The sequence below is a fragment of the Equus quagga genome, chromosome 2, assembly GCF_021613505.1.
Source record: "Equus quagga isolate Etosha38 chromosome 2, UCLA_HA_Equagga_1.0, whole genome shotgun sequence".
NCBI classification, from domain to species: domain Eukaryota; kingdom Metazoa; phylum Chordata; class Mammalia; order Perissodactyla; family Equidae; genus Equus; species Equus quagga.
The window spans coordinates 32,031,779-32,045,861 of record NC_060268.1 but is presented as its reverse complement, the minus strand read 5'-3'; the positions used below and the strand labels follow the sequence as shown (position 1 = coordinate 32,045,861).

Here is a 14,083-nt window from a genome sequence, read left to right as displayed (position 1 = left end):
CCTTCCTCTGGCCCATTTGCTGTAGGACAGGAGGGAGGGAAGACTCAGCGGCAGTGGATGTTGATCTTCACGCCTGGGTTGCCGAGAGGTCGTTAACAAACATGGGGAACATAAAAGCAGACTGAAAAGGCAGGTTTTGGTGCATTGGGACATACTGGTTTGAGGTGTTGCTACATCGATGGCTAAAGCTAGGAATAGGTGAAAATTTGGAACGTCAGAATGCCACCAGCTTGGAGGTACAGCTGGCATAACAACTCCACAGAATAAAACTGGAAGCCTGAAGAATGGGTAAGATTGCTAAGAGAAAAGGACAAAGACCTATCCTTGGGCAATCCCTATATGTAGGGGTGGCAGGAGAAAGAGACAATGAGAAGGATCCATCAGAAAGGCAGGAGAACTAGGAGAATCCAGAGTTGAATAAAAGAATGGAGGGATTTCCAGAAGAAGCGTTTATGGATGCTGGGCAAGACTTATTTGGGAAACAGTAAGGCAATAGGAATGAAGGAGAGATAATAGAGATGGAAGGGAGAACTCAGCTGTGGTGGGAACACTTTTTTAAAAGCCAGATAGAGACCTTTTGACTTACTTGGTAGAAAGCAGGAAACCTTTATGTATCTTACAGATATTATTTCCTGGGAACTTAAGAGATTGGTACCCCTCACCCTTAAGGACAGAGGCTAGTTCTGAAAGGTCTTACCACTATTGATTATTGTGCCCTCCAACCTAGCAATTTTTCTCTAGTTTACCTTTCTTTTATAGATGGGAGGTGTGGTTATTTGATACTGACTGAGTTGACTCTGCTGTGAGTCGTACAGAAAAGTGGAAAATTTAATGGTCTTGTTCCAGTGAAATCGGAGTTCAAACAAGCTGAAAATGTATTACAAAAAAACACAGAAATTTATAGTGTAACAAAACTCCAAAGTGTGGTATTTTCTCTATCAAGAAATCAATCATTCTCCTTCCTGGGGTAGAGGAAATAAGGAGATGGCAGTGCCATCTAGGAACTGGAGGTCTTGATGAAGGAGAGCAAGAATAGTGAGGGTGAGAGAATGATAAAGCAAGACAGAGAGAAGATTGGGTTCGTGGAGTAAGATAGTCTAGTTTTGGGTTTTAGAATTGGAATTGTCCTAGGTTACGACAAGGATTGTTCATCGTAGTCTGTTACTAGAACAAAATGGAAGTCATTTGGTCAGGTGTTTGTTTTAAATAGATTGTCCACATAAACCTTGAAGTTACCTGAGATTATGGCTAAAGTGGAATGGAGAAAGTCCACAAACTGGCCTTTCTGCCCTCAGCTCTGTTATCCCAGAATTAGCAGATCTTGTCTTAGAAAACCTGGTGTACTGCACAGCGTCCTAGCAGAACACTTTGTCATTGGATGATAGTCAATAAATGTGTGTTGAATTCACACAAAAAATTTTATTAGGTTTTCTGATTGTCATTAAGAGTCAGATAATTGGCGGGAGAAATAACTATGCTGTTGATAGATTACCAAAGAAGAGGTGGAGATTGGTTGCCACACACCTCAAAAGAGAAGAGTTTTTGCACCTGAGTAGAAGAGTCATCATCTGAGTTTGGCGTTGGGGGATGTGAGGAGAATGTGTGCTGCTGGGGAGAGGAGATACCAAACGTGGAAGAATTTGCAATCTCCAATTAAAGGGGCTTCCTTGGAAATAGTATTCTTTGGAAATTCCCAGGATTGATTTAAAGCAAAAGGAGAAAGGAAGAGAGATAACGAGAGGGGAGAATGTATACATCAGTGCAAGGGTGAGTGAACAAGGTAGAGCTGGTTACTGGAGGGGCTTGGGTTCTGTGTTTTACTAGGAAGTGAGGAAAGTAATGAGATGGGTTGAATTAACTCATCTTATCATTCCAAATGGAACTTTAGTGCGAAGATTTCAGTGTCAAGCACTCAAAGGCTCCAGATGTCTGTCTATTGAAGGTTTGTGGAGATAATAGCTGTTGTCTGGAGCAAAGGCAGTTGCAGGCTGCCTCTCCAGGTGGTGTCTGCAGTCAGGTCAGCACTGAGCATATGGTTCCAGACAGCATGTGGAAAAACGTGAAAGTGTTTGGAGAATGGTAAATTTGACCCCGAGTCACACACCCATCCGTGTGTTACCCGGAGTGCCAACCTAGGAAGGTACTTGTGTCAGGTGTCTGGCTTGCTATGGGCAGATTCGTTTATTGCATTAGCTGATTGGCAGCCTAGGTTATGAGGATGTGAATTATATGACCATTTCAGAAGACAAATAGATAGACCCCCAAGGCAGCTAGTGCAAAGTCAAGCCAAGGTGGTTTGGGCATCTTGGGGTGGAAAGGGCATGGAAAATGAGATCATGGAAAGAGACGCTCTAAGACACATATTGAAGAGAGAACTTTGTCTACTTTCACCTGTTCGTGAAAAGTCTGGTCCATAAACACACTCCTGTGACTTCCAAAGGCCTGTTTTTCACTGGTGAATTGTGTGTAGGTGGAAGATACTTAAATATTTCTCAATAGGGAGTCCTCTTGACATTTTGGACAGAAAAATTATGTTTTGAGAACTGCCTCTTGCAGTACAGACCATTGAACTCCCACGGTCCCTGCTTCACAGGACACGTATCGTCCCTCAGTCATTTTGACAACTAAGAGAACTCCACCATCGCTTCTGCCCCTTAAGAGGATGGTATCACCCCTGGTCACTGTCGGATCTGGGGGAGGCTCCACCTGGGGAAAAACTTTATTCTCTTCAGAGATTTCACTAAGCCCATGTTTTGAGAGCAGTGATATTCTGGAGTTTTCTTCTGTCTCAATTCAAACAAACACCATGAATTGTGGTTTCACTATAAGAAGAGGCTCTTGAATTTATTACTGACTCAATTTAATGATGAATGGTGACATTTCAGTACTAGTAAAAGTGTGGAGGTTTTTTGTTTCTTAATCTTCTTTTCATACATCTGTGATTTGTGGGCTCTCGCATTTTGCTGGAGCCCCTGACTAATTTCTGAGCGCCAGCAGACATCTTTGTTGGGGTCTGTTACTGTTTGAATCTCTTCACGTTCCCACCAGGTGGAAGGATTTTATTTTTCAGTATGACTAGGCACATTGTAGACACAGTCTTTTGTATTTAATCTGCCTTTCCGATACTCCCAGACAAACACTAGCACCAGGGGATATGAGATGAGACGGGAATAGGAGAGCAATTGCTAAGGAGGAATCTCCGGCTGGCTCTTCTCTGGTTATTCCTTTAACTTAACCACACCTGGAGATCTTGTTGATGTTTGAAGCCCAAAGTCTCCAGCGGTGGATAGAGGGTATGGACTGGTGGATTGGAGGAGCAAGAATAGAGGAACTGGTAAGGGAAATGTCTTCCTCTCAGTCTCAGGCAGGGTTGTGCAAGAGGTGAGCATATAAGTGTAAATGAAGGTCAGCCTCGTTTCTGGACCATCAACAAGAGGCATGGCATTCAAACAAGGTCTCTGAAGTTTTAGGAGGGCTGCTTTTGGGAATGATGCATACGAGGGAGGGCCCCTTGCTGGGAATTCAGAATAGCTCCTCCACTTGACCTTCAGCTCCTCTTTCCGATCTGAATCCTCAAGGCATCTTTCAGCCTTCCTTTCCCGTATGTCTAAAACTCGTCTCCTGTTACCCTCCACAGCTTCCTTCTGTCATCTCTGGCAAATGTGTTACCCGCCACATACACCCCTTCCCCCAACCAGAACATGTCTCTTGCCTCCTCCGCAACCTGACGCAAAACACGCTTTCCCTCCACTAATCCCACCTCTCTCTGATCTCTGCTGTATTCTCTGTTCCCTCAATCACATCTTGCTGTTTTATTTCATGTTTGGAGAGATTGCTTGGATTTACTTTCACATCCACTCAAGCCTTGAAAATACCTGCTCACCTGGATTGTGTGCATCGTATACCACTCAGAAGTGAGGCCCATGCTGTACGTGTACGTAGTACGTCCATTCCTTGACTTGCTCCTGCTGAGCGCATGCTAGAACTGAGTAGATTCTAATTCAGAGGAGGTGCTCAGTTATGCCATTTGAATCCAGGCATGTGAATAAAAAATTCTCCTTTATCTATATAATATGCAAAAGCATGTGCCTCTCATTAGGGATTGCCAGCTTACCTGATAAAGATACAGCAGGGTGACTCAGGGGCCCGGCTCGGCATGGGAAGGCAGTCCCTGGCCACTCATTGTGTCTCTGTTCTGCTGGCAGGAGGATGAAGTGGTTCTTCAGTGCATTGCGAACGTTCACAAGGAGCAAAGGAAGTTCTGCCTGGCAGCCGAGGGACTTGGGAATCGCCTGTGCTTCTTGGAACCTACTTCAGAGGCCAAGGTGAGCTTGACTGCCTGCCTTGCACCTTCCGCCTTGCATCCCAAGCAGTCATTTATGGGATGGGGCTGCCGGGAGATGGTGATGAGGGTGATAAGGAAGAAATTGGGAAAGACATACATATTTTTTAAATGGGAAGCAGATAAGATTTAAAATATAACTCTCCCCAGCCCAGGAAACATCACAGTAGGAACCTAGAGCAGTGTGAAGAATTGGAGGTGTCTTGTCTGTCAGTGTTCGCCAGGACACAGGGATGCCTTGAGGTCACTGTCAGCCCTCACCAAGGAGGTTCTCTTAATATTCCCAGAACGCCTGTTCTTGTTGTTAATTTTCAGAAATCTGAGTGCATGTTCTTTCCTCGCAGCTGTCATGTTATTGCTACAGGGACTCATGGGTGCTTGGGCCTGCGTTCGCAGCCAGTACACCCCTTTCAATTCTAACTGTGCTGACATTGTTGTAACTGTCTGCCCGCTGTGACTGGGGGCAGAGAGGAACCTTTGCTCTGGTCCCTGCCTGCGTGGTGGCATGTAATGTCATGTCTTTTCAGCCAAACCTTTCTTCTCCATTTTCAGACTATTTCTGCTCTTCATGATCTGTATGTCAAGTAGATCTCTGTGCTCAGCATTCTCACAGGACTTTGCAGTCCTGAAAAGACCTTTATGATCAGTCAGGGTTCTCCAGAGAAAAGAACCAATAGGATCTCTCCCTTTCTCTAGATAGATAGATAGGTGGGTGGTTGGGTGGGCGGATAGCTGGGTAGATAGGTGGATACATAGATATGGATTTATTTTAAGGAATTGGCTCATGCAATTTTGGGGGCAGGCAAGTCTGAACTCTGTGGATCAGATCAGCAGGCTGGAAACAGGCAGGAGTTAATGCTGTCTTGCAACAGAATTTTTTTTCTCGGGAAACCTCAGTTTTTATTCTTAAGGCCTAATTGGATGAGGTCCACCCACATTATCAAGGATAATTGCCTTTACTAAAGTGAACTGATTATAGATGTTAATCACATCTACAAAATATATTCACATCAAAATCTAGATTAGTGTTTGATTGAATAACTGAGGACTGTCATCTAGCCAAGCTGGCACACAGCTAACCATCACCCCTCCAAGCTCAGTTCTTCTCACAGAACCTTGTTTTAATCAGAAACTGGTTACATTTTCCAATAAGCCCACCTGATTGGCATGTCATTTCTCCACATGAGCAGACACAGATGCAGAGTTTGACCAAATCCTACAACACCAGATGTGCACCATGATGGCCACGTCTCCCAGAGCCCCTCTTTTCTCTGTCACTCTTTCTCCCTCCCATGTAGGTCACTGATCCACGAATACAGATATCTGCCAGTGGCACCTATGGCCAGTACTGGTAGGACAGAGTCACATTAAAATAAATGGCAGAGCAAAGAGACAAGGAAGATTTTTATCTTTTTAAAGGTCTTAGACTTGATTTCCCTGAGGTCTTTTCTCATTTGCTTTTGTTCTTAGCTAGATATTTTTTCTTTTCATTCCCAGCAGTCTGAGATAATAGGATGATCATTAGATTAGAAGTCAGGAAGTTTATTCTCAACCATTAGCTTGCTATGTGACCAGGGGCAAGTTACTCAACCTTGCTTTCAGTTTTCTCATCTGCCAGATGAGGTGCAGTCTAGTGTAGTGGAAGGAGTGTTGGCCTGACTTACAAATCGGTTGGACCATTTCCTAGTCATCCAGTGAGTGGGGCATGGGACAGTGGTTTAGGGCACAGGCTCTGAAGCCAGACGGGCAGAGTTTGAATCCAGTCTCCACCACTCACCAGCTAAGCTAGGACCTTCAGCAAGGTGCCTCACCTTTCTGAGCTTAGTTTCCTTATCTGCTTAGTGAGAATTTAATAGCAACTACCTAATAAGAAACTTATTAGGATTAAATGAGTTAATACATGTGAAGGGCCTAGCACATGGAAATTGCCTAGCACATTGTAAACTGTATATAATCGTTGGCTGTTAGGATTTAATTTTACCTAAACCAGGTTACCTAAAACAGATTAAAAACAACTATATATTGTAACCTAAGAATGCTTTGTATCCTGCAGGAATAAAAATAATGACCCATACTCCTCACAAATGCATTAAAGATGAGAAAATATCCTTCCTAACACCCACTTGACTAAGAGATTGCTCTTATTTTAATTTTTCATTTTAAATTTAAAACAAGTTAACAAGCCTGAAGAATTTTTAAAGGAGATGTAACATGTTACCCATAATTTTATCACCTTGTCGTGACTATTGTCATTTTTGTTTTTCACTCTAGCCTTTGTCCACACACACCTGTATGTTTTCAAAGTTGTATTCATAGTGGATGTTCAGACCTGTCTGTCTTTAATGTTTCAGCCAGTTCCATATTGCTACGTAGTCTCCATGGTTATCAAAAAAATTCATATATGTAGTTTTCTTGGTTTACTTTTGCTTCCTGGAGTAAATGTCCAGAAGTAGAATTAAAGGTGTGAAGAGCGTGAGCAGTATTAAACTGCTTTCCCAAAAGGATATGCCAGTTGTTCCAGTTGCCATACCCACTATCATCACATGAACGTACGTCTTTTTCTTACACAGTATGAGGAAAATGCACCATGAAGGCTTCTCACAGAGAAACAGGGTCAAGTTCGTGGAAAGGACAGAGTAGGTATTTGGAATTTCCTGTCACCATTCCTGGGTGCAACCTGCTAGTTGAACCCATTTTCTGTGGCTTCAGTCTTTCCTACAGTCAGCTACAACTATGCGCATGTCTCTTCTGACCTGTTCCCTCTCTTTTCACTAAATGTTTCCCCTAATTCTTTCCCATCAAATTTCACAACTAGCTGTGCCATTCTTAGGTTCTGAGAAGCTAACGTAAGTCATGCAATGAAGTGAGAAAGTATATTCCCAAGCCTTGCACTGGGGGTGAGGCAGAGATGTAAACACCACTCTTATCAGTTAGCTACAGACCCAACCAGTGACCTTGGGCATTCCTTGTCAAGGGTATTTCAAGCTAGTTGACACTCAGAGAGATAACATTGAGATGAACTCTAGGGAGAAAGACTTCTGAGCAAGAAGAGATGAGATAAGGTGCTCAAAAGATATTTTTAGAGTACGAGCCCTAAGAAAAGGATGTCATGTTGAAGTGTGGAGTGAGAGGGTAGAAGAATAAGAAAAGTATATCAACACTTGCTGTGGACCCAAAGACTATTGAGCACTTTGGAGAGCTCTTGTGACTTTGATTCCTATATGCCATGGCCCACTCTGCTTTGAAGTTCCCCTGAAATGCAGATATTAATAGATGGAAGCACCATTATTCAGCTTCTCTTTCAAATGAGCATAGCTCCAGGATTTAAAAGGTGACTTGTTTTATAGAAAAGGCTCAGAATTATGACTAGAGATCTGGAAACAGAGAGAGGAAATGCTTCTTTATTTTATTTTATTTTTTTGGTGAGGAAGATTCTCTCTGAGCTAACATCTATTGACAGTCCTCTTTTTTGGCCTGAGGAAGATTAGCTCTGAGCTAACGTCTGTGCCAGTCTTCCTCCACTTTATATGGGGGTTGCTGCCACAGTATGGTTTGATGAGTGGTGTAGGTCCACACCCAGGATCCGAACCCACGAACCCTGGCCACCAATGCAGAGCACACCAGACTTAACCACTACCCCATGGGGCTGGCCCCTATGCTTCTTTATTTTATCAGTGGCAGCAAATGTTTATTTACTATCATTTTTAAATGGAAAATCTGTTCCCAAGAGCTAGGAATTTACTACTTTTCCTCTAGTATTATCTCATCTATTTTGTATCTGTATTGCCCACTGAGGGTGTCTTTTTGGTTCAACTTAACATCCAGACTCATAAGTCTCTCAGAGGCCACTTGGCACCAGTCAGTAGATGTCTCAGTAGGATGGGAACCACAGCTTGCCTGCTGGGAAGTGTCAGGCACACCTGCAGGAATCCCTTTGGCAGTCCAGGGGTTGGCTTCTGAATCCCCCACCTTGGATCCTTTGCACCCTCAAGTGCAAAGAGCCAAGGTCCACATCAGGCAGTTGTGAGAGTCACCATAGCTTAAAAGCCTCATGTACCACAGAAGCCAATGTATCTTGTAACAACTCCACAGGCCTAGCTTTTGGGGTCCCCACAAAGGACGGCCCCAGCTACAAGAGTCATCACACTTGGGGAATTGCAAAGGTGTGGCTTCCTATAAGGCATTGAGAGTCTTCCCAGTCCAGATGCAGACTACCAATCAGGGATCATTTTCACTTAAGCAGTGTTCCCTAGTAACATAATTAACATATCAGTTTTATCAGATTGTCCCAGGAACAAAACTGGATAGTTAACCGAAGGTCAAATTTTCATGCAGAAGGAGGAAAGAATCTCATAAGCCTTATCCCATAGTAATCTTCATTGGTGACAATTATTTAACTACTGTGGCCTTGTCAGATGTGCCTGGAACCCCAACACCTTTCTAAATCCTGATTTCCACCTTCCTTAATTATAGATCATCATCAAAAAATAGGAAGACTATGGGAACTTTTTGTTTAAAATCAGTTTCAACAGACCAAGGTTTGTTTGTTTTGTTTCACTGATTTCAACGAGGTGAAACTGAAATTAATGAAGTGGAAAATCTTACCCTAGTGCCCTTTAAAAGCCAGTGGCCTGTCGAAAGTCTTCAGGCTCTTGGTGTCTCAGAATGACATTCCTCCTCTCTGTTGAAGAACACTTTGTCTGTCTTACTGATCATGATTTATTCAAAATGAAAGAGCCAGTTTCAAACCCAATTTTCAAACTGAAAATTTCCAGGGGAAATTTTATTCCTATTGTTTTCACAATAGGAAATGAATTTGAAATGAAGGATAGTCTGGTATGGTTTTGAAAATGAAGAATGGTCTGCTGTGGTTTCTGAAAAGTTGTATAGGCTCTCACACCCCAGGATTAAACATCTGTGATTGTGCAAACATCATTATGTAGATGACATTAATTAAGATAGAATTCTTGGCTGAAAAAACCTTATTTTCTATTCCTTTTATTATCGTTAGCTCAGAAAGAGATTTAGTGTTTACTCCTAAAAAACTAATCCTGTGCAAGTTTGCAGAGACAGAGGCTCAGCCTGAGGTTGTACACTCTCCTTTAAGCTTCTGATTGATATCTTAGTGTGTAATATTCTCTATGAACTTGAGATCTTATAAAAGGCCAAACTGTTAGAAAACATTTCAAAAAACTCCCTTTGTCATCTAATATAAAGAGACTTACAAGTTGAAGTTTTCATCTTTTTTTTTTTTTAACATTTATCAGGCATCATGTGCTTTATGCCATAGACTGCAGTGGGTGCTGACATGCTCTCATCTAATCTTTACAACCGTATGGAGCAAGTATTGTTCTTATTTATAGAGAAGAAAGGTATAAGAATTTAGGCAAAGTTGAGTGACTTCCTGAAGATTATTCATTCCAAATTCAAACACTGTCTAATTTGGATAATACTCAGCAATGAAGAGTATCATGGATCCAACTTACTTAAGGATAGAGAAGGCATATTTCTCCATGTGGTTCGATTTTAAGAATACCTGGGCAGATCTCCATACCCCCTCCCACAACCTTCCTGCATCTGTCCTCTGAATGCCTGACATTCCAAAGTTAGAAATATGTATTTTGCCTAAATCAAACAGAAACTATTAAAATGCAAACGCTCTGAGAGAGCACATGAAGCAGTGTTAAAATTTTTAAAGCTAATTTTTTACTGTATAAATGAGGTTATCGTATATTTTCTGGAAAGTAAGTTTATAAAGGGAGATAAGGCAGATTACTAAGTGCCTCTGTATTAGGATTTAGAGCAGAAAAACACTGTAAATGGGGGGGTTAAAAGATCGACTGCATTGAATTACGATGGTTTACCTGTTGTTTCTCCTGCCCTCCCCCTGTCTGTGAGCACTGAAGTCAAAGACTACGCACAGTGGTTAAAAAACATGACCATGGAGCTAGACTGCCTGGGTAATTCTGGCTCCACTGCTTAAGCTTTTCAACCATGTGCAAATGACTTCCCTCTCTTCGCCTGAATTTTCTCATCTTTAAAACTGTAACCATCTCATAGGATTATTATGAAAATTCAATTACAAGGGTTCATTATTGTAAAGTGCTTACAACAGTGCCTGACACACCCAAAGTACTATTTAAGCAATAGCCTTTATTCCCAGCAGAGGGCCAGACACACATTAGGTCCTCAGGAACTGTTACTTAACTCAGCTAAGTTACCCTTGTACTGAATTAATTAACTAAATAGTTTAAAGGGCTGGATTTGAGGATCAGGAGGACGTGTGTGACCTCTAAAAGTGAAATATAAAGGACATTCAGAGAGGGAACGTTAGATGAAAAGGGTTAGGTAATGGCTCAATGATTTTAAAAAGTAAAATCAGTGGGATATATATTTTTATTGTTATTGATTTCTAACTTAATTTTAATATGATCAGAGACCATACTCTGTATGATTTCAATCCTTTGCAGTTTACTGGGTCTTATTTTATGGCCCAGTGTATGATCTATCTTGGTGAATGTTCCTTGTGTACTTAAAACAATTGTACATTCTGTGGTTGTTGAATATGGTGTTTTATGAATAGCACAATGGTTGACAGTGGTGTTCAAATTTTCTGTATCCTTGCTGAATTGTAGCTACTTGTTCTATCAGTTACTGAGAGAGAGGGGTGTTAAAAATTGTGGTTGAAGATTTGTCTATGTCTCCCTTCAGTTCTGTCAGTTTTGTTTCATGTATTTTAAAGCTCTGTTGTTAGGCTCATATATATTTAGGATTTTTGTTTGTTTGTTTTCTGATGACTTGATCCTTTTGTCATCACCAAATGTCTCTATTTAACCTTGGTCCTGTATTATACATTGACTGATATCAATACAGTTATAAGCTTCCTTATGCTTACTTTTAGTGTGGTATTTCTTTTTCCATCTTTATGTTTTAAATTTGTTTGTATCTTTACATCTTTGTATTTAAAGTATGTCCCTTATAAACAGCATTTAGTTAGGTATTGCTTTTTCCTCCCATTTTATAATCTCTGTTTTATTGGCATGTTCAGTCCATTTACATTTATTGTAATAATTGATACTATTGGTTTTAGTCTACTATCTTTTGATTTTTTTTGTCCCTCTGATTTTTGTTCTGATTTATCCTTTTCTGCATTCGTTAGGATAAGTCAAATATTTTTTAAGTATTCCAGTTTATCTCATCTATTGGCTTTTTAGCTCTACCACTTTGTATTATATTTTAGCGGTTCCTTCAGAGATTACAATATGAATCCTTAGTTTATCACAATCTCCCTTGAATTACTATTAAACCATTTTCCTTATAACCTTTCTGCTATTATTGTCATATACTTTGTTTCTACCAGTTATGTAATGTGCAATACTTTCTTATTCTTGTTTCGAAGAGTCAATTGTCTTTTAAAGAAATTAAGAAATGGAAAAAGTAGTTTCTCTAATATCCACATATTTACTGTTTTGAGTTTACTTCATTCTTTTCTTTAGATCCAGATTTCCATCTGGCAGCATTTTTCATCAACCTGAAGAATATCCTTTAACATTTTTTGTAGTGCAGGTCTACTGCAGACAAACTTTCCCAGCTTTTGTTTCACTGAGAATGTCTTTATTTTGTCCCTATTTTTGAAGGACATTTTCTCTGGATATAAAAATCCTGGTTTGACTTTTTTGTTTTTTCTTTTGACATTTTAAAGATGGCCTTTTATTGTCTTTTGGCCTCCTTTTTTTTTTTTAATGAAAAATTAGCTATCATCTTATTCATCTATGTGTAATGGCTTTTTCTCTGGAAGGTTTTAAGAATTTTTTCTTTGATTTTTGGCAGTTTGAATGGTGGATTTGAAGGTAGTTTTCTTTGTATTTATCCTGCCCAGATGTTGCTGAGTTTTATGGATCTCTTGGGTTTTTTAAATCAAGTTTGGAAATTTTAAGGCTATTATTTCTTAAAATATTTTTTCTGCCACATTTACTTTCTCCTTCTGGAGCTTCAATTACTTATATATTAAACTGTTTTATATTGTTCCATAGCTCACTAAAACTCTATTTTTTCTTGAACAATTTTTCTCTCTGTGCTTCAGTTTGAATAATTTCTATTGACTTACTTTTGTGTTTACTGATTCTTTGCTTTAATGTAAATGTGCTATTAACTCCTTCCAATGAATTTTTTATTGTATTGCATTTTAAAATTATAAAATTTCCAGTAGTTTATTTCTAAGGTTTTACATATTCTCCTTAAATTCTCATTCTCTTCTTTTATTATTCTCATTTTTTCCTGATAAATTCATTAATAGTTATTTTAAATTCTTGACTGCCAATGCCAATATCTGGATATCTGTGGATCTGCTCCTAATGACTGGTGTTTTCTCGTGATTATGAGTCACATTTTCCTATTTCTTTGAAAATCTAGTAATTATTTTATTGTATACTGAAGATTGTAGGTGATATTTTGTAGTTATTGTGGTTTCTCTTTACTTCTCCTGGAGAGTATTGTATTTTGTTCTAGCAGGCAGTTAAATTACTGGTGGAGCTCCTTGACCTTGTGGAGATTTGGCCTATTTTAGTTTGGCCTTTAATTGTGGGATATAGTAATTGGCCTTGGGATGTAGCCCTACTGGACTTTAATGAAGATCCTGAAGTGATTCCTAACCCCCTCTAGATAGCAAGACTTGAACACCAAATTCTGACACTCCAAAACTGAATATCTGCTGAAACCTTCGTTCTTTTTTTAGCATTCCAGCTGTTTCTTTCCATTGGATACTTGGCATACTACCTTGTGCATTTGATCAGCTGGCCAAAAACTTGAGGGGAATTTGTCTGTTGATTTTGGGTTTTCATCTATGGTGGTTCCCTCCTTTTCAGCATGCTCCTTCTCAATTTTCTGACATTCTGACAGCCCCAAACTGAGGCCTCCGACTCTGCAGCAGCTTTTTTCTTGAGATCTATCCCCCATGAGTCCCATGAACAGAGGAGTGCCCTCAGGGGAAAATTTAATTAAATGTGAATATCACCTAGTTGACTTCCCATTTTTCAAGAGTCATATTCCCACCAGCTTTAGATTACTCTTCGGTACCTTCAAACAGTTTTTTAAAAAATATCATTTTAGAATTTATGGCTGTTATTGTCAGGAGGGTTATTCTTCTATAAGCCTCTCCTCCTTTACCTGAACCAGAACTTCATGAGTAAGTATTCATTACTCTTTGAGTGTTCAAAGGAAGAAGAGAAAATGGTGTTGAAGCAGAATCTAGATGATCAAGAAGGAGTTTCTGTGATGAGAGACACAAGCATGTTTCTAGGTAGAGAGAAAGGATGCTCTAGAGAAGGAGAGATTGAGGTTGTAAAAGATAGAGAGCTAATAGATGACACTATTAGTCAGGGGATTAAATCGAGTGCAGCTTTGGCATATGCAAAAGAAAGGAGAGGGAGTGAGGGCACAGATTTTGAAGTAGCAAGGAAGGGAGCTTAACATGAACAGGTGCTGATTGTCGGAGGAAAACATTAACTTGTGGAAGCTGTATAGGTTCTTCATATGTAAAAAGGAGATGAATAGACAGGGATTAAATTGAATTCAAGTGTGGTTAATGGAATTCATAGGATGGCAAGGGGATTGAAGTGAGAGGAGTCAAGAGTAACTCTAGAATTACAGGCTATAGCTGCCTGTAGATGGCATATTATTTAATTAAAGAGGGTATATTGGAGAAGGAGTAAGTTACAACAGAGGGTGGTGATGATGTTTATG

At 40.1% G+C, this 14,083-nt stretch overlaps 1 protein-coding gene across 9 annotated transcripts in view; it reads left to right on the top strand.

Annotated features, from left to right (window-relative positions):
- Positions 1–14,083, top strand: part of RYR3 (ryanodine receptor 3) — a 484,984-nt gene that overhangs the window by 141,148 nt on the left and 329,753 nt on the right. For all 9 annotated transcript variants that reach the window (XM_046653250.1, XM_046653245.1, XM_046653249.1 and 6 more), the window contains exon 2: positions 4,206–4,325. In XM_046653250.1, coding sequence (XP_046509206.1) covers positions 4,206–4,325 — 120 coding nt within the window. The remainder of the gene's footprint in view (positions 1–4,205; positions 4,326–14,083) is intronic.